Below are 17,161 nucleotides of genomic sequence, written 5' to 3' on the forward strand. Positions count from 1 at the left end.
TCTTTCGCAGACAGGAAGTCCATCGAGTATCTCTGCCGTCCCGATCAAACCAGACTTTGTCAACTGGTCGAAATGCCTTTGAGAGAGCAATTGCGCTCTTCTCAGTATACGGTGGGAATCTCGGCCTCAAAATGATGTCCATCCACTTTGGAATGTCCACTACCGTCCTCATATGGGTGAATTCCTTAAACCCATACGGCCTATGATAAGCCCCCATGCCAGAGTACCCTGTACCACCAAAAGGAGCGCCCTCACTAAGTGTGTGCATAATTGCGTCGTTAATACATACACCCCCAGATATTATTGACCCCAAGACCTTGTCTTTCTCTGCCTGGGAGGTTATAAATGGGTATACGGCGAGAGGCCGTTTATTATTTATCGTATGTGAGATTGCCTCATCCAATATTGCATCCAGAATAGGGAGAATTAGACCAAGCAACTCTTCCGACATTAACGAGTCGGACAGTGAGACATCGACCACAATAGTGGGAGAGAAGCTAAGTGTTTTGGGGTTCTGTTCCCCGCCATAGACGATTTTGCCCGTAGTCTGGTCAAGGAGCGCGCTCAAACGGTCAGAGTTGCGCTTGTTGATGATGTGCGAGTAGTAGTCTGGGATTTGAGAACCACCTAGAAACTGCTTGAAGTGTTTGATGAGAGAGGAGATAAATCGCTGCTTGACTATCGGGTCAATAAACATATGGTTTACGCTTAGGCAAACCTGTCCTATTTGTTAGTCTTTTATCAAGTGTTAAATCAAGTAAACTAAAGATTCATACCTGTCCAGCATTTATGAACTTCGCTGCCGCTATTCGCTTTGCAGTAAGGTCAATATCCGCCTTTGCAGAGATAAATGCTGGGCCTTGTCCACCGAGCTCTAAAGTGACGCTGGTGAGGTGTCTAGCTGCATTCTCGTAGATGATTTTTCTAACCGTGGCTGAGCCGGTGAAGAAGATGTGATCCTATCTTTTCTGTAGGATATACTTTATTTCCGTCGGTCCTGTAGTTAAGACCTGGATGGTATCCTGATCTAGGTACTGCGGCATGATTTCTTGGATAAGAGCTTGAGATGCGGTGGCGAGTTTACTTGGCTTGAGAATGACGCAGCACCCAGCAGCTAAAGCATTAATCATAGGCTCTAGCAGTTCCATGAATGGGTAGTTCTAAGCTGATAGGATGAGGATAACACCTTTTGGCTCTTTGTGGACCCTCGTCCCACCGAAGAAGTTGAGTGGGTTGAATCGCGAGGGTTTGTCGTCTGAAGCCTATGATTTGAGGCGCTTGAGAGTGTAAACACTCGCAGTTTGTATGCCGCAGACGTCTACAGAGAGAGCCTCGAGCTTGTGCTTGTGGAGATCTTTATAAAGGGCCTCAACAATTCGTTCTTTATTGTCTTCGAGCATCCACCAGACTCTTTGTATCTGATGGATTCGCCACCGAAGTGGTTTCGTTTTGTGGGATAAGAATGTTGTAGAGACTCGAGCGTACGCCTGTCGGTGTCTTGTGAGTAAAGAGGCTGCAATTTTTCCGAGCGTGAACCGAAAAGGGGGAACTAATGGGGAGGAGACGTTACCTCGTCAACTTGCGTATCTGTGCTGAAGCCCATGGCTGCGATATTAGAAATTCAATTCGAAAGCTCGTGTGTGGGTGGAAAACTTGGTAATGGTCACGCCTGGCTACTGAAGTAGTGATGAATCGGCCAAGGCATTTGAACTCACCTTCAAGGAAGAGAACTGAACAATTGGGTTCTATTCTTTTTAAAGAAATACTTGTCTTTATATTATATGGATGTTTGCAAGACAAATACGTTAATACGCCGGGCCGAGGCTTCCATTATCGAGGTCGAGGCCCGATTTGCTTCTTCAGCTAGCAATTCGTGTGACAGATTCCCGAACGAACCACTAATGGAACGTTCGGGGACCGCGGGACAATACCTATGCCTCGGTAAGGGTCGCTCTTTTCATCATGGAAGACTCTAATTGCAAGATTTTCTACGTAATAATCTACCTGGCACGCAAACAGCTTGTTGCCTGAAGCTAATTTGCTAGGAACCTTTCTCTAACTTGGATTAAAAGTTTTGGTAGGCTCGCTAGTCTGTTACTGCACAGCTTCAGGATAGACTAGGTCACTACAACATTCTTCGCGTTGTAGCAGGCATCTACTCAAAATACCACCTTTATCGCAGAAATTGATGAGCTGGGGCTAACGGACAGGGTGCTGCAGAATGCTTGAGTGTTCCTTGAGGGCGTTCGTAACTTGCAGGTGGCACTCAAGCCGCTAGGTCTTTCTAGGACAATCCCTGGAATGGATTCTCTCGTTCTAGCTAAACAAACAAATTTCTCCCCAAAACAATATGTCTACAACTGCTTAGTCCACTCTCAAGGCGGCTCATTCATGACAAGCTGAGAGCCAATTCCATCCTCCTACAACTTCTCAAATCTGGGCTTGGTCTTCTCTAGGCCACTCATCAGAGCCCGTGAAAAGTCTTCGCCCTGCAGTGCTGCCGCGTTCCATACTCTCGTGTACTGCAGACTATCCGGGACTGCATGGTCTCGTCCATGGTTAAGCAGCTCCTTGGTTCCTTGCACCGCAACGGGGCTTTTCTCCGCCAGCTTTACCGCCATAGCCATTGCTGACTGCACCACTTTGTCCTTGCCCTCGTGCACCTGGCTCACGAATCCAACCGCCAGCGCCTCCTGCGCCGAGAAGTCTCGCGCCGAGAGGCATACGTCTTTCACCCACGACGTCGAGCCGACAATCTTAGGCAGACGTGCGAGCGTGCCAATATCAGCCGCTAGGCCAGTATCGACCTCCTTGACAGAGAACCGCGTATTGGATGCGCAGATACGAATATCAGCACAACACGCGATGTCAATGGCGAGGCCGTAGGAGATGCCGTGAAGTACACAAATAACGGCTAGAATTTTCCAGATTTTAGCACTCTAAGACAAACTATCACTAAAATAACACTCACGTTTCTCGCACTTCTCTGCGGAGCTCACACTCTCCTGAAACTCTTCGAGGTGGCTCCTGAGCCCCTTCGCCTTCCTCGCTACATCAATCGCCCGCGCTGCCAACACCGGATCTTGCCCCACGGCTTGCACATCGAGCCCTGCAGTAAAGGCCCTTTCACCAGCGCCGCTCAATACCACAACGCGCACATCGTTATCAGCGCTGAGTTGTCTAAAGACACGCCCGAACTCAAGCCATACCGGCCGCGAGAAGGCGTTGAGCTTGCTCGGGCGGTTGATCTCGACGTGTGCTATGAGAGGAGATGGTGAGGTGACCAACAAGTGTTCGTAGGAGGAGTAAGCTGGTAGAGGGGCGGAAGCCGACATGGTGATGCTGTCTGGTTTAGTAGATCTGTTGTCTGGTGTAAGGAGAACTTTACTGTACTTGAACAGATGAATCCTCTTGGTTCGGTACTGCTTTAAAAGATATGGCTCAGCTTTATAGGAATGCTAGAGACAGCGAAATCCTTTATTTGACCCTCAAGTTCGGCCCGAGCAGACGTAAGACACGCCGAGGCTTGTTATTTCAGTCACGCCTCGGTTTAGGCAACCTGGTTGGCTCCATGAGGCAGCAGTTGATGAATTAATTCAGAGAAAGGATGCAAAGATGTGATTATCATGACGAAGATGTTACTTGAATACCTCAATTGAGCAGCTGCATCACAGATAAATCTCGTGAATGCGGAAGTGTATATTGGCAATGCCCCATCGATTTCTATGGTCCCTGCTCCCAAAATTAAAAGGCTCCCTCTTTGTAAAATGAAGAAAGGCCCTTATAAATACCCTTGCATTAGCGGAGTGCTCATGCCCTTTTGCCGTAGCGATAATCAGTGTGGCAGCTTTCTGGAGATCCGCCTGTCTAGATCCCTACAAAGTCTTGTATACTAAGAATTGTTCACAGAACGAAGCATCCGTCGCAAATATCGCAAAGGCACGCTTCTGGATGGATGAGAACTTCTCTAGTGTACTAATGATTTCTCGGATTTCTAATAGCCCCGCTAATCATGCGATTCATCCCGAGTGCTGAGAAATTGTCCGTCGGTAAGATTGACTCGCGCCTCCGCCTGATGTGGTCAAAGTCCGACGGGGATTTACGCTCGCATGACCTTTACCATGTCGAAACGCCTTGACGGTTATCTCCGTCGGATATCTGTTCCACCGACCTTGCCATGCCTCGACCCATGTCCCTCGAGGATCATCTCGGCTTCATAACGTCTTCCAGCGCTACGGCCGCATTCAAGCCTTCGGCTTGCCCCACCCCCTCCCACACGACCCTAGTCTCCCCAGATCCTCCTTGCATCCCGTCCCCACGCCTCCACAAGTTGGGTAGCTCAGCCGCGTTTCGCCGACGAGACTCCTACGTGCTCTCAGAGTCACTCTGTTGCGAATGGGACCTGCGGAGTCGCCAGATGCGTATAGTGGAGCAACCTCGGAGAGACGGTCATTAGACTGATTCATGCAGTTTTCGCCATCATCCTATCACTAGTAGGACGCATGTAGAGGCATGGCAGACGCATAAGTACTCTGCTCGAACCGGCAGCGGCCTAGAAAAATCCATAATACCCTCCGAGACCCCGAGTTCCCCCTTGTTCTCAGATCCGCTTCAAAAAAAAAAAAAAAAAAAAAAAAACAGCCCCATCGCCAAATGTTGCCAGACCCGAGGGCATTCTTGGGCTGACACGCAATACCATCTCGGTCGCAATCGCAACTGCATTCTCTGACCCGGCAGCTGCAAGGGCAGCAACAACTGCCGACCTCCACCGGCCTCCGGGCAACCCGCTTGCAGCATCACAACGTTGACGTTGATGGGTCATGGGTTCTGCGAGGTAACTAAGGACCATATACGCCGACTCGGCATTGAGTTAATAAGTGCTAATACTTGTCTTTGGCATGTAGACTAAGAGCGTCACGCGCATGCGAGGTATATAGCCTCCCTTTTAACCTCTCCATTATCGATCACTATATGGCCTATATATATACCCTCATTCCCTGCAACATAATCTAAAGCATGTTTAGACACTTATGTCAAACTTCCATAGATAGCATCTCTATATACCTGCACTCCTATCCAGACTCTCTTATTACCTCCCTGATTCAACACAAATTATGAGCTAATATGTGCCCTATAGACCTGCCACGGACGAAAGGTATCTTATTCAGCCTATACTTCACGCATAGCGACCAAGCCTACACTATCTACCTCTTGCGCCCTACTAGATCTGTGCATTTTATGCCACTTACTGACATTTCATCTTACGTAGGTTAGGTGTGACGCAACCCGTCTCGGGGTGCCTTGTACGAACTGTGCTGCCTTCCATATCGAATGTCGTATCCCAACTCCAAAACCAAAGAAGGCCAAGGGTGTCAGCAACCAGCCCAAGAACTCTAATGGGTATTAGCATGAACACATGCCACTCCTCTCATTGCCTGGTTTTGCACTTTACTAACTATGAACTTATTTACAGCGACCATAGCAGGGGTGCCGAGAGTCTCCCCTCACGCCCAGTAGCTCGATCCCTTTTCCACTCCAACTCAACCCCTGTACTGGTGGGTAGCTATGCCCCCCCCCCAAAAAAATAAGGGGAAAATAGTACCTACGTTGACCTTCTGTGATGCTCAAGATTACCGACGCTCCAATCACTGCAGCCGGCCGAGTCGCCTATCTTGGCGAATCCTCCAACCTTACCCTCCTTCAAGACGAACAGAGTTCCGCAAACTCCGGCCACTATCCGTTACCTGAAAACGTTCGAATCTCCCAGGCCAGTTTTGACGGGCACGACGATGCCGAAGTCTACACCATACTGCATCAATCAGGCGCATTTCTGTTGCCTCCTCGATCTCTTTGTGATGAGCTTATCGAGGCCTACTTTGAATGGGTCCATCCTATCATCCCCATTATCAACCGAACCCGCTTTATGCGCCAACATCGAAATCCTGATGACTCCCCACCCTTACTACTTCTCCAGTCCATCCTCCTAGCGGGCAGCCGTGCTTGTCGCAGTCCTGAGCTAGTGGATGCTAATGGCTCGACAACTCCCGCAGGATTTGTCTTCTTTAAGCGTGCAAAAGCTTTATATGACGCAAACTACGAGGCTGACCGGGTCACCATCGTGCAGTCACTCCTCCTCATGGGCTGGTACTGGGAGGGCCCTGACGATGTAACTAAGAATATCTATTACTGGAGTCACTTGGCTACTGCAGTCGCTCAGGGGTTGGGCATGCATCGCTCTGTTGAGCAATCACGGCTACGCCTCTCCGATAAGAGGCTCTGGAAAAGAATCTGGTGGGCCCTGTTTACCCGTGACCGTTCTGTTGCTCTAGCACTGGGTCGGCCCGTTTCTATCAATCTTGACGATTCCGACGTGGAAGCGCTGACGGAAGAAGACTTTTTAGACCAGGACGAGTCAGATAGAGTCAGTGAGTACCCGCCCGACCCTGTACATATACAGTTCTTCCTGCAATACGTCAAGCTTTGCGAAATCATGGGACTTGTGCTGTCATTGAAGCATTCAGTCGCCTCTAAAGACCAGCAACGAATCGCCGTCAACAATGCTCAAGTAGCCTTGGCTGATTGGCTCCATCAATGTCCCACGATTGTATACTGGGCAATACCCCGACACCACTTTTGGTCAGGACTTCTTCACTCTAACTATTACACAATGCTTTGTCTCTTGTATCGAGCCCATATGCCAATCAGCGATCCCCCACCGTCCCTCGAGTACTTTCCCTGGCCCAATGTCGCCCTCCGAGCCGCTGCTATGATCACCATGATTATCGAGAACCTTGTGGCTCATGGCCAGCTCCGTTTCTGCCCGCCCTTTATAGTCTACAGCCTCTTCTTGGCCATAATCATGCAGATACACGAAATCAAGTCGCCTGTGCCTTCTATCCAGCAGGACGTAACGGAGGAAAGACTCCGGAGTTCTATGTCGGCCATGAAGGAATTGTCGCGTGTTTGGTGGGTAGGTAAGATGATTTATACTCTCTTGGAGTCCGTCATTGGGGAAAAGGTGCTGGAGGAGAGATTGCAACAGGCCACCGACAAGCCACATCAGAAAATGTGTCAGCATCTTCCACAGCTGGAACAAAACGATCGACTCTCTGATGCTCCGCCCATAACGGTGTGCGTCGACTCATCGCCAACGGAGACATACGTATGCCTTGGACGCAACGCAAAGGGTTCGGCGTCGCCTGACGATGGCGTGGTGCACAACCAGACTAGCCTATTCACTGGTATTGGCGAAGATTGGTAAGTTCTAGACGTAGCCAGGTTGCCATTGGTCGGGACTATAGTTGACAGTATTAGGTTTCAATTCTTTGGTCTCGACGAAGTCATCAACTTTGGTGGATAGTCGCTGGAGCGGTTTGGTAGTTTGCAGAGCATGAGAAGGCCTAGGTTCTTAACAGGTCCGCCCCAATGGTAATAGAGTTTAACCGTAACCTGCCCGTCTCAATTGAAGCAAAGCTTTGTCATATCCTTGACCGTGGGCAACCGAATCGCCCTACTTAGAATCTGGTGGTGGACTCTTCTGGCGTCTTCTACGGAAACAACCATAAGTTGCAGACTGCAGAGATTATAATCACGCCTCTTTCGTCTAGAAAAAGGCGCGGAATAGCAGCTGGGGGGGGGGGGGGGGGGGGCAGAATTGTGAGCCGAGTAGCCGACAGCGTGTATGTCAACCTTTTTTATCTATCGGCGCAGGAAATTCCGCTGATACCGGCAAGTTCTCTGCCTTGGCTTTGGACAGTATTTCCTTTTGCGCACCTCAGCTTGATCCAGATGGCCTACTTCTCTCTCCTTCGCCAGCTCTCCACCTTGAATATACACGAAGTCAATACCGATAAACTGAAGGGCCCCCTCCAATCTCCCAGTCCGGCGTTTCTCAAGTGGACGGAGTTAATGCCACGTAAAAGAATGTGGAGCTTGTGTACCTTCTCTCAGCTCATACCACCCCATAGACATTCATGATGGAGCCTTCTCAAAGGTAGGTTCACTAAGGTACGAAGGATTAAGTCCGTGGCTCGGAGAGGTCGTATTACGGCCTCCCCGCGCCGCCGTCTCGAACACAGCCCGATTTTTCATTGTTCAGTGTTCAGCCGAAGATGAATAATTACATGAGTCTTAAACCCCGTTGGACTTTTGGGTCGCCCCTGGCGTTTCCTTGCCACAGCGACGCGAGTCAGCAAAAGGTGATGCTGAGTTTTACATGGTGAACAACACAAACTCCGTCGGACATTTGTCATTAACGACAGTAGGCTTGTTCGCTAGTGGCAGGATGGAGGCTTGATTGACATGCCGCATATCAACTCACGAAACTAATCGGGACTCTCCTGGTCCGATCTTACCAACGAAACGACCCCGCACAATTCCAAAGCACACTATATCGGGACGAGGATGCCGAGTATTCGGGGAGCTGGCTCAATCAACTGTCCGACGGATCTTGAGTTCGTCCACAACATTTTCAGTGTGGAGACATGCCATTGCGTCTAGGCGATAACGCCATCATGTACGGAGTAGCTACTCGCATTTTGTGACGGCCAGGGATGATGGCTGGCCATTCTCAGCCCCGAAGTTTATGGATCTCGGCATGTCTGAGTAGGTGGGTAATTTGAGTTGTTACGAAACAAGATGCTTTCTCAAGGCTATATCCCTGCCAACAAATAAATCAAGCAAGTTTCACCGAGGGCCATGTAAAATATTGAGCAACTCAATGTAAATGTTCACGGTCCGAATGCATACCCGGTGGTCTGATATCATAAGCATGTCCAAGTCCATCGTTGATTCGAATGGGGATCCAGTATTTCCAAAAATCAGCTTAGATATCGTACCCTGAGTGTTCTATCTATCAACCGAGATATTCCTACGTCACAAGAGCAAAATACACGGGGAGAGTGCTCTACATCTTTGGCTCCGGCACAAGGAGGGTGAGCCTTTCCTTCAAAGCAATCTCCGCCTCCTTCTCAATCCTCCCGATCAGCTCATCACACGTCGGGATGTCGTGAATGAGTCCCATAACTTGGCCGGTTGTCCATACCTATTCAAAGTGGTCAGTAACTATAAAGGTCAGTTCAAATAGATTCCTTGACTTACGCCATAGTCCACATCGCCAGTGACGAACACCTCCTTGCCCCGCTTGCCACTAACAAACGGCGCGATGGCTTCAAACTGACCGGATGTAGTCGTCTGTTCCACCTTCAGCGCTTCGAGCGCGACCTTGTTCTTGAAGAGCCGGGTTGTGTTTCTCCATCGGCGCAGCAGTAGTGTCGTGTCCGTCTCCTCTGCCTTCACTATGGCATTCTTGACGTTCACATGGATAGGCGCCTCGACTGTGCACATAAAACGCGTACCCATGTTGATGCCAGAGGCGCCAAGGCATAGCGCTGCAGCTAAACTGTAGCCATCAGCAAAGCCACCGCTAGCAATGAACGGCACCTTGAGGGTCTGTCGGGCCTTGCTAAGAAGGATGAAATTGGTGATATCGCTTTCGCCGACATGGCCGCCGCACTCGAATCCATCGATACTTAGGAAGTCAACGCCCAGTTTAACAGCGCTGAAGGCATGTCGGATAGTCGTGCATTTGTGGAGGACCGTCACTCCAGCGTTTTTGAGCTGGGAAATAACAGGGCCAGGAGAATTGCCTGCTGTCTCGACGATGGTAACTCCTTCATCGACGATAGCCTGGGCATAAGCCCCATAGTCGGGTGGCGTAAGCGCAGGCAAGATGGTGATATTAACGCCAAAGGGTTTGCTGGTGAGAGACCGGCAGCGACGGATCTCTTCGCGCAGGGCGTCCGGAGTTGGAAAGATCAGGGCGGTGATAATACCAAGCCCTCCAGCGTTAGAAACAGCAGAGGCGAGGTTAGCATTTCCGACATGCATCATGCCACCCTGGACAACGGGCACTGAACGAAAGTGAATAGTTAGTACTAGCGCCCAGGATCGCAAGATATAGTGAAGATGAATGGGGCAAACCTCTGATGCCTAGGCGGCGAGTTAGTTCAGTCGTAAACGGCATGGTGTTTGACGAGGACGGGAAGACAACGATTGATCAGTTAGGTTGGGCAAGAGAAAGCACTATGGTTGGGAAATGGCAGATGAGATTCAACAGAGAAAACGACGTCTTTTGTTAACAAAAATGTAAACGGATCTTGTCACTAATGTAACCGAGCACGCCGCGGCACCGAGGCCAACTCGGGCCGAACCTACACGGCGCTGAGCCCTGCCAAGCTGGGTACCATATATGATAGAATACACAACAACACGGTATAATCCTTAGCATAGGATACTTCCCACCGTAGAACATCGTAAGGCGCCGTGATTTTGAATATCAAACGCTAAGCCTTCAGCTGCACGTGAACTCGAAAGTCTCTGGACCGAGGAAGGTCTCGGGCCGGAGGTTACAGAGTTGGGGTTTTAGGATTAACAACGATCTGGAAGAATTGGGTCGTTCCGATAGGTTGCTTATAAAAGATGCCATTGGTTTCATTCCTCTTTCAACTCCCAGACATCCTTTCCGCATATCCGACCAGGCTGGACTTTGGATTCCTTTTCCTACGTGAAACCATCTAAACGATATTCGAGCCCCTCCCCCACAATGGTGTTCATACCCCCAGGTTGGGTCCCTCAGCTGCCATTCGGTACGTTCACAGCCGATGATGCCTCTAAGGCCCAGCTCATAGTCCACCTAGACCCCCCCGACTCCATCTCAATCCCAGAATTCGTGAACGATGAAAAATATGGGCGATGGCCCATCGCCAGGTCAAGGAATCCGTTTACTTGCTCTGTAAGGGGCAAGAGCTTCACGGCTTCTCAAATGATCGAGCGGGAGGAATATCTAGCGCGCGCGATCGCTCAAAACCTAGGCTATGATTCCCATGAGGGAACTGAATGGGACCGAGTTGTCGCGGTGTTCTCGCTAAATACCGTCCGTAACTTGTTCACGTTCTCTCTTCTTCTGCCATTTACTTACGTCTCGTTTTATACTCTAGATTGACTATATACCTTTGACTCACACAGTACACCGCTTATCTGGCATTGTTACACCCGCTAGTGCTGCGTACTCGGTGTCAGAACTCGAACATCAGTTAAGGTCGTCCGGAGCTAATGCACTCATCACGTGCATCCCTCTTCTTGATGTTGCACTCGCCGCGGCGAAGTCGGTTGGAATACTCCATGATCGTATTTTTATACTCTCGGTTCCTGGCTCCGATAAAAAGGCTCCCTTCAAAACGATTGACGACTTAGTGGAAGAGGGGAGGAATCTTCCCGAACTGCAGCCTCTGAACTGGGCCCCCGGCCAAGGCGCCAGGCAGGTTGCATTCCTGAGTTTCTCGAGTGGTACTTCCGGTTTACCAGTGAGTTGTCCTCCTTCCAAAATTTACTCTTTCACTGATGGAATATACAGAAAGCCGTTAAAATCAGTCACCTCAATGTTATATCAAACATCATTCAGATCAGCCAGTACAACTCGGTTGGTCGCCATGCCTCTGGAGTTAGTACCCTGGTTAGCCTGGGCCTCCTTCCCTTCTCGCATATTTATGGTCTTGTGGTGGTTGCCCATTGTGGTAAGCTGCCTTTCGCGCCCAGATGATTGCAGTAGAAAGATGTAGTACACTTACATCTAGATCTAACTCCTAATCCTCTCTAGGCCTGTTCAGCGGGGATGAGGTCATTGTCCTCCCTTCGTTTGAGCCTCAGTCGTTTCTGTCAGCAATCGAAAGATTCAGGATTGAGGTGATGTCTGTAGTACCTCCAATCCTGATTCAGCTGTTAAACAAACTTGATGATTGTGCAAAGTACGACCTCAGCTCTATCCGAATCGTCTACACTGGTGCTGCTCCATTAGCCAGTGAGACGGCGGAGGATGTGCTAAAGGCGTTCCCCAAGTGGCGCATTTGCCAAGCATATGGTGCATATATATTACTACTCTACACGGCGACTTTTCTTTTGCTAATTCATCGTCATAGGATTAACTGAGACTGCAACAGGCGTTACAGCAACTAGCGAGCTTGATATCAGCTTTGGCTCTTCTGGCTCCCTTCTCCCAAGTGTTAGAGCTAAAATCGTCGATGCTGCTGGTAAAGAGATCACGGAACATGGCACTCCTGGTGAGTTACTCGTACAAAGCCCGTCTGTTGCCCTGGGTTATTTGAACAATGAGCAGGCTACAGCTGAAACATTTGTGTTTCATTCTGATGGCCGGTGGATGAAGACGGGTGATGAAGCACTGGTTCGCAAGTCTGCAGAAGGGAATGAGCATTTTGTGATTATTGACCGCATCAAGGAGCTCATCAAGGTGAAGGTACGTCTCCTAGTGTATTGGTCTTCTTAAAAACTAACCCCTGGATCCTCTAATAGGGCCACCAAGTTGCGCCTGCGGAATTAGAGGCTCACCTACTCGCACATCCTTTTGTATCCGATTGCGCCGTCATCCAGGTCCCTAATGACCGTGCTGGTGAAGCTCCCAAAGCTTTTATTGTCAAAGCCTTGGAGACTAGCGGCAAACAGGATGATGAGGTAGTTGCAAGCATTAATAAACACGTGGAGGAGCATAAAGCGAAGTATAAGTGGCTAAAGGGCGGGATTGAATTCATTGAAGTTATCCCGAAGAGCCCCAGCGGTAAAATTCTTCGGAGGCTATTACGGGATGAAGAAAAGAAGGCGAGAAAGGCTAAACTAGCAAGACTGTAAAGCACAGAAGTAGGGGTGGAGAAGATAGTGGGCCTTGGAGCTTTGTTAATTTATAAGGCATGTTGTTTTATTATTATTATGGCTATGTGCGAGTTCAAGTGTTCCGTCGTATCCTAGAGCTGTTGCTTCCACTTGACGAGATAGTGACCAGTTGGGTCTGATGAGACGCGGATGACGAGCAATCGAGTTTGATGTGGTTCGAAGGGGGCAAGATCAATCCAGACCAGCCGAACTCTGACCATTATGGGCTAGGCGGCTCAACTTTCTCAGCTGAGTCCCCTGTCTCGACAATATTTGCTGCGTCAACGGATTCTAGGGGAGGGCTCTTGCTCCCCCCTCCCCAAAAAGTCCCCATTTCATGTTTGACCATACCCACGGTTCAACCAGCGTCTATATCGATGACCACACTATTTCTCTGCACTAGGTTGATGCTTAAAAGCTAGACAGATGGTCTAGCAGGTACACGTAATGATTCATAGTCATGGCAGATTCGTCACAGGCGGCCTAACCACCGTGTTGTTGCGATTAAGACCACCATTGGGACAGAGAAAGAATTCCTTGTTTGTGATGGCTGATCAACTTCTGGGGGGAAAACCCCCTCCAAAAAATTTCCTCTCAGGTCTAGTGTTCCTTACCAGGTTTTCAAACTGCTCATCAACATAGTCGACTTCGAATTGGAGAGTTTGAGCCTCGGTTTAGAGATACCAGGCTTGCAACGTACATTATAGGGTAATGACTTTGTCACTCACCGAGCATTTCCGTTGCTGTCGATTGGTTGATATATGAACACGCGCGTGTTAGTTACGGATGGGCCGCGGCGTGAATCCTGGTACTTGTTGCCCGGGACGAATGCGTCGAGAGGCAGTGCAAGATGATATAGGCGGTGTGCTGGTTGGGAAAGTCCAAAACCACACCCGTGGGTACAGATTCGGCGGCGGTGCACAGCCAGTCCCGTCAGCAGAATCAGGAATGGGGTTGTGTGATGTAAATGGCTTTGGTGGCTGTTGCAAATGAGGCGAGCCCTCTCAACTGTCAGGAGTTATCCCGACCCCATGGCGGCTGGGTGCCACGGGGGGGTTCTCATCTCGATGCAAGAGGCCCCAAAGTCTGTTGAGACCTCAGCCACTCAGCCGTGAGAATGGTCGAGACGAGTAAAGATCTCCGCCGCTAAGATGGGCAGGACTAACAAGGATTTCGGCCGCTAACGTCGCCGAGACTAGCAAGGATCTCGGCCGCTAACATCGCCGACGCTAAGAAGCAAAGCCAATGAGGACGAGGGCGGTTGGCATCCCACAGTCTTGTCCCCCTTGCCAGGTTGTCGTTCCCCGGGTACACTTGTTTTTGAGACGAGAAGCAGCAACACTAAATGGGCACATTTAGCGTGACAATGTGAATGTCGTGGCCCCTGTACGTGCGTTTTTCAGCCACTGGCCCCAGCATGGTACCCTCTTGGTGTGGGCGAGCCAGTCAAACACGCCGACGGCAAGGAACAGAAACAACTCCCAGAACTGTCAAACACGCTGAGGACGCTCTACAAACCACTTCCGGTATATGCATCATATTCTTTTACGATCTTCTACTGAGCACCACTCTTCTCCCTATTCGTCAGATATCTATCTAACTGTTCAAGATTAGGACGAGACGTGCAACAAAACGGGGGCTGGCAACTACCGACAACCACAGGCGGGCCGAGCCAAAGCCTGGTGAGAAGGGACGACCGGACAAGGATATTGTTGGCGAAGTCATGAGAGAGAGTGGCGAGCAACTGGTGGACGACGACAAAACTCAACCTTTAGAGGTCCAGGAGTCCACCAGAGGCAGAAGTACACCCTCTGGAGGCGCCATCAGTGGTGTTAAGGGCGGGTCAAAGGACTACGACAAACCTCGAAGCAGTCCCCATCGACGTCATACCGAAAATGACCCAGCAAGCGAAGCGGCCAGTTCATTTGGCGTCAATAAGGCCGAGGGGGATTCAACCGCCAAATGTCCAAACTCTGTTTCCGATATCAGTCAACCGGTTGACCTCGCGAAGGAGTTGAAACACATCAAAGACTATCGAATCAACAGAGACGTGACTCCCAGATACATCGAAATCCTCTGCGTCCTGAGGGATGAAACTGAGAAGTGGTTCCCCGAGTCTTTGGTCCAAGAAGCCAACAACCCAGCAGTGTGTACCTTTTGGAACTCCTGCGAGAGTATTTGTCGCCCGTCCGACAAAATCCCAGAGGAGCCACTGCGTGTTGTGAGCATCAAAGGCAACAAGGCTTTTGTTCAAATGGTTGGAGACCCTTTCTTTATCGGTAGAGGGGCTCGTGAGTTCTTCAAACTCTTGGAGAAGAGACCGCAGTGCGCTGTCAACTTCCGAACTATCCCAAGATCCATCTCCAAAGAAGAGGCTGCCTCTAAGTGGCCCAAGCTTGACCTTGAACGACCTCCCCCCGGGTTCCAGCGCCCCGGCAATCTGCAGATGATTTTCAGTCACAGGAAGGTTCTGGACCCGGACAGGTCCCAGGTCTACTGTTTGTGGTCATCTGGGCGGGGGCGGCCGGTGCAATATGGCTCATGGGAGGACGAGGACTATATTCGACAGATTTCTGGGGCGGCTATGGTGACCTACTGGGAGAGTAGCTCGGGTTTGAGAGGCAAAGAGTGTGGGGAAGATCCGAAAATCCCTGAAAGTCAGAGCTCGTTTGAGGAGGACGGAGCCTTGCACTGGGATGCCCAGACGTTTGACAAGTCTACGAGTCGGGGAAGGGGGAAACAAAATGCTGGGATGGGGGCGCGGATTACTAGGATTCCATACAGGAAACAAAAATGAAACAGTAGCAGTATTCGTCACGACTGGGTACCCTCTTGCTTGTTGTCATTGACAGCTCCTAAACATGTGAATTACTGTACAAGACAGATTAACCGAAAGAAACCAGCTGGAAGGAGATGCATGAGTGTCAAAGGAAACAAACAATCAGGCATCGAAGCACAGTCCCCGGACTGGCCCTTCGGCCCAGGGCTGCAAATACCGTCATACGGGCTCGGACATGTCATATAACCCAGTTGATCCGCAAGGCGAAAAAAGGCGGCCGCAGGAGAACATGGGTTTATGCAAAGTTCTGACCCCCGCCTGTCAAAAGCAACCATGTACCTCCCCATCCTCACGGTTGGTCGCAAATCAAGACATTGCTCAAGATATCATCCCGCCCAATCAAATGGGATTCGCGGCTCAGTGGGGCCGAGGCGAGGTACAGTACACTCCATACCGCGCTACCTATACACCCGGAGGCTGAGGATTGCATTGTGGGTTCCACTCCGCTCGGGCTCTCAAGATCATATGCAGGTTAGGTGTAAGCTTCACTCCGCGCAGCAAAGCCTATAGGAAGTTCTCACTTTCATACCTATGCATAGAAGTGTAAGCTCCACTCCGCGTAAGATAGTGATAGCCTATCCCAAATAGGACGCTCCCGAATTCAGATGCGTGCTGCAGTGACACCGTTCCGTTTCACGCAACAAGGAGGAACTCATGCACCTGTACGAGGAGGCACTCCGGCCGCCAAGCCGCGCAGGGAAGGGAGACACACCGTGGCTGGGAGCTTTGACAGGTTCGCCCAAGAGCAGCCAAAGTGGTCTATTCAGCACCGCAAATAGCTGAAGCGGTATTCTGTCCATGACGATGCCGTGCAGATCATCCACGGCCATCGAAGGATAAAAAAAAGCTATCTGGGAACGTGTTTCAATTTTCAATCATCACCAGGGACAGCACTGGCGACGAATTTGAGTCGTGGGAGGACGAGGCTCCGGTGCAACGGAATCATGGCCCTGCTCTACTGACGTGTTGGAAGTCCAACCCAGGGCTGCGGACGCGGGAGACGAGAAAACACCCTGGAGTTCCTGATCGACCTCTGCGGATTCTTTCTCGCAAACGCCGGCGAGGAAAGCTGCTTCCCATCGCTCAGTATGGTGGCAAGTCTTGTAGGAAGTAAGATCTTCTAGTTGTTTCTACTAGCACACGGGAGAGAAGGTGGGAGAAGGGAACGAAGCTAGCTCGTCACACATGACTTGGAAATCTAGACAGAACATGTTTTGAGCACTTGGCTCAGTTAGAAAGCCCTCAACCCGATGTCTGGTCGGTTATGTAAAACCAAACCAACTTAGCAATGCACATAGCTTCTGGGTTCAGACCCAAGGTCAAAGAAAATAGTAGCGCACATGAATGTCAATTTTCAACCCTATCAGCCGAGACTTATTTTTCCACCATTTGATACCCCACGATGAGTCTGACTGTTCGCTACAGCCATCATCTCCAGATGTATCGCGCCCACCCCCCTCCATCCTGACACTTCTGAGCTATCGCCTCCCCCAGTGCCCTGGAGATCTCTGCAAAAGATGGGCAAATCAGCTCAGAATTCCTTAGATATGCTGATATTTAGGCGTAAATCTACCTAGAGAGATTGATAGCGTCGGTCAGCAT

At 50.1% G+C, this 17,161-nt stretch overlaps 4 protein-coding genes across 4 annotated transcripts; 2 read left to right on the top strand and 2 right to left on the bottom strand.

The window, feature by feature from the left end:
• Positions 1-2,420: 2,420 nt before the first annotated feature.
• Positions 2,421-3,335, bottom strand: NCS57_01492700 (uncharacterized protein; the record flags this gene model as incomplete). Its single annotated transcript, XM_053064510.1, has 2 exons — positions 2,421-2,914; positions 2,972-3,335. 2 exons carry the CDS (start codon positions 3,333-3,335, stop codon positions 2,421-2,423), a joined length of 858 nt encoding a protein of 285 aa, XP_052906138.1.
• Positions 3,336-5,620: 2,285 nt separating this feature from the next.
• NCS57_01492800 (Cutinase transcription factor 1 alpha) lies at positions 5,621-7,360 on the top strand (the record flags this gene model as incomplete). The annotated part of the gene is made up of 2 exons (XM_053064511.1): positions 5,621-7,257; positions 7,315-7,360. 2 exons carry the CDS (start codon positions 5,621-5,623, stop codon positions 7,358-7,360), a joined length of 1,683 nt encoding a protein of 560 aa, XP_052906139.1.
• Positions 7,361-8,905: 1,545 nt separating this feature from the next.
• On the bottom strand, positions 8,906-10,024 carry NCS57_01492900 (NMO domain-containing protein; the record flags this gene model as incomplete). Its single annotated transcript, XM_053064512.1, has 3 exons — positions 8,906-9,043; positions 9,100-9,911; positions 9,982-10,024. The coding sequence occupies 3 exons, from the start codon at positions 10,022-10,024 to the stop codon at positions 8,906-8,908; spliced, it is 993 nt and encodes a 330-aa protein (XP_052906140.1).
• A 579-nt stretch (positions 10,025-10,603) lies between these two features.
• NCS57_01493000 (uncharacterized protein) lies at positions 10,604-12,699 on the top strand (the record flags this gene model as incomplete). The annotated part of the gene is made up of 6 exons (XM_053064513.1): positions 10,604-10,646; positions 11,026-11,363; positions 11,414-11,573; positions 11,657-11,917; positions 11,976-12,310; positions 12,367-12,699. 6 exons carry the CDS (start codon positions 10,604-10,606, stop codon positions 12,697-12,699), a joined length of 1,470 nt encoding a protein of 489 aa, XP_052906141.1.
• Between the last annotated feature and the right edge of the window lie 4,462 nt (positions 12,700-17,161).

Source organism: Fusarium keratoplasticum, chromosome 15 (assembly GCF_025433545.1).
Source record: "Fusarium keratoplasticum isolate Fu6.1 chromosome 15, whole genome shotgun sequence".
In the NCBI taxonomy this organism is placed as follows: domain Eukaryota; kingdom Fungi; phylum Ascomycota; class Sordariomycetes; order Hypocreales; family Nectriaceae; genus Fusarium; species Fusarium keratoplasticum.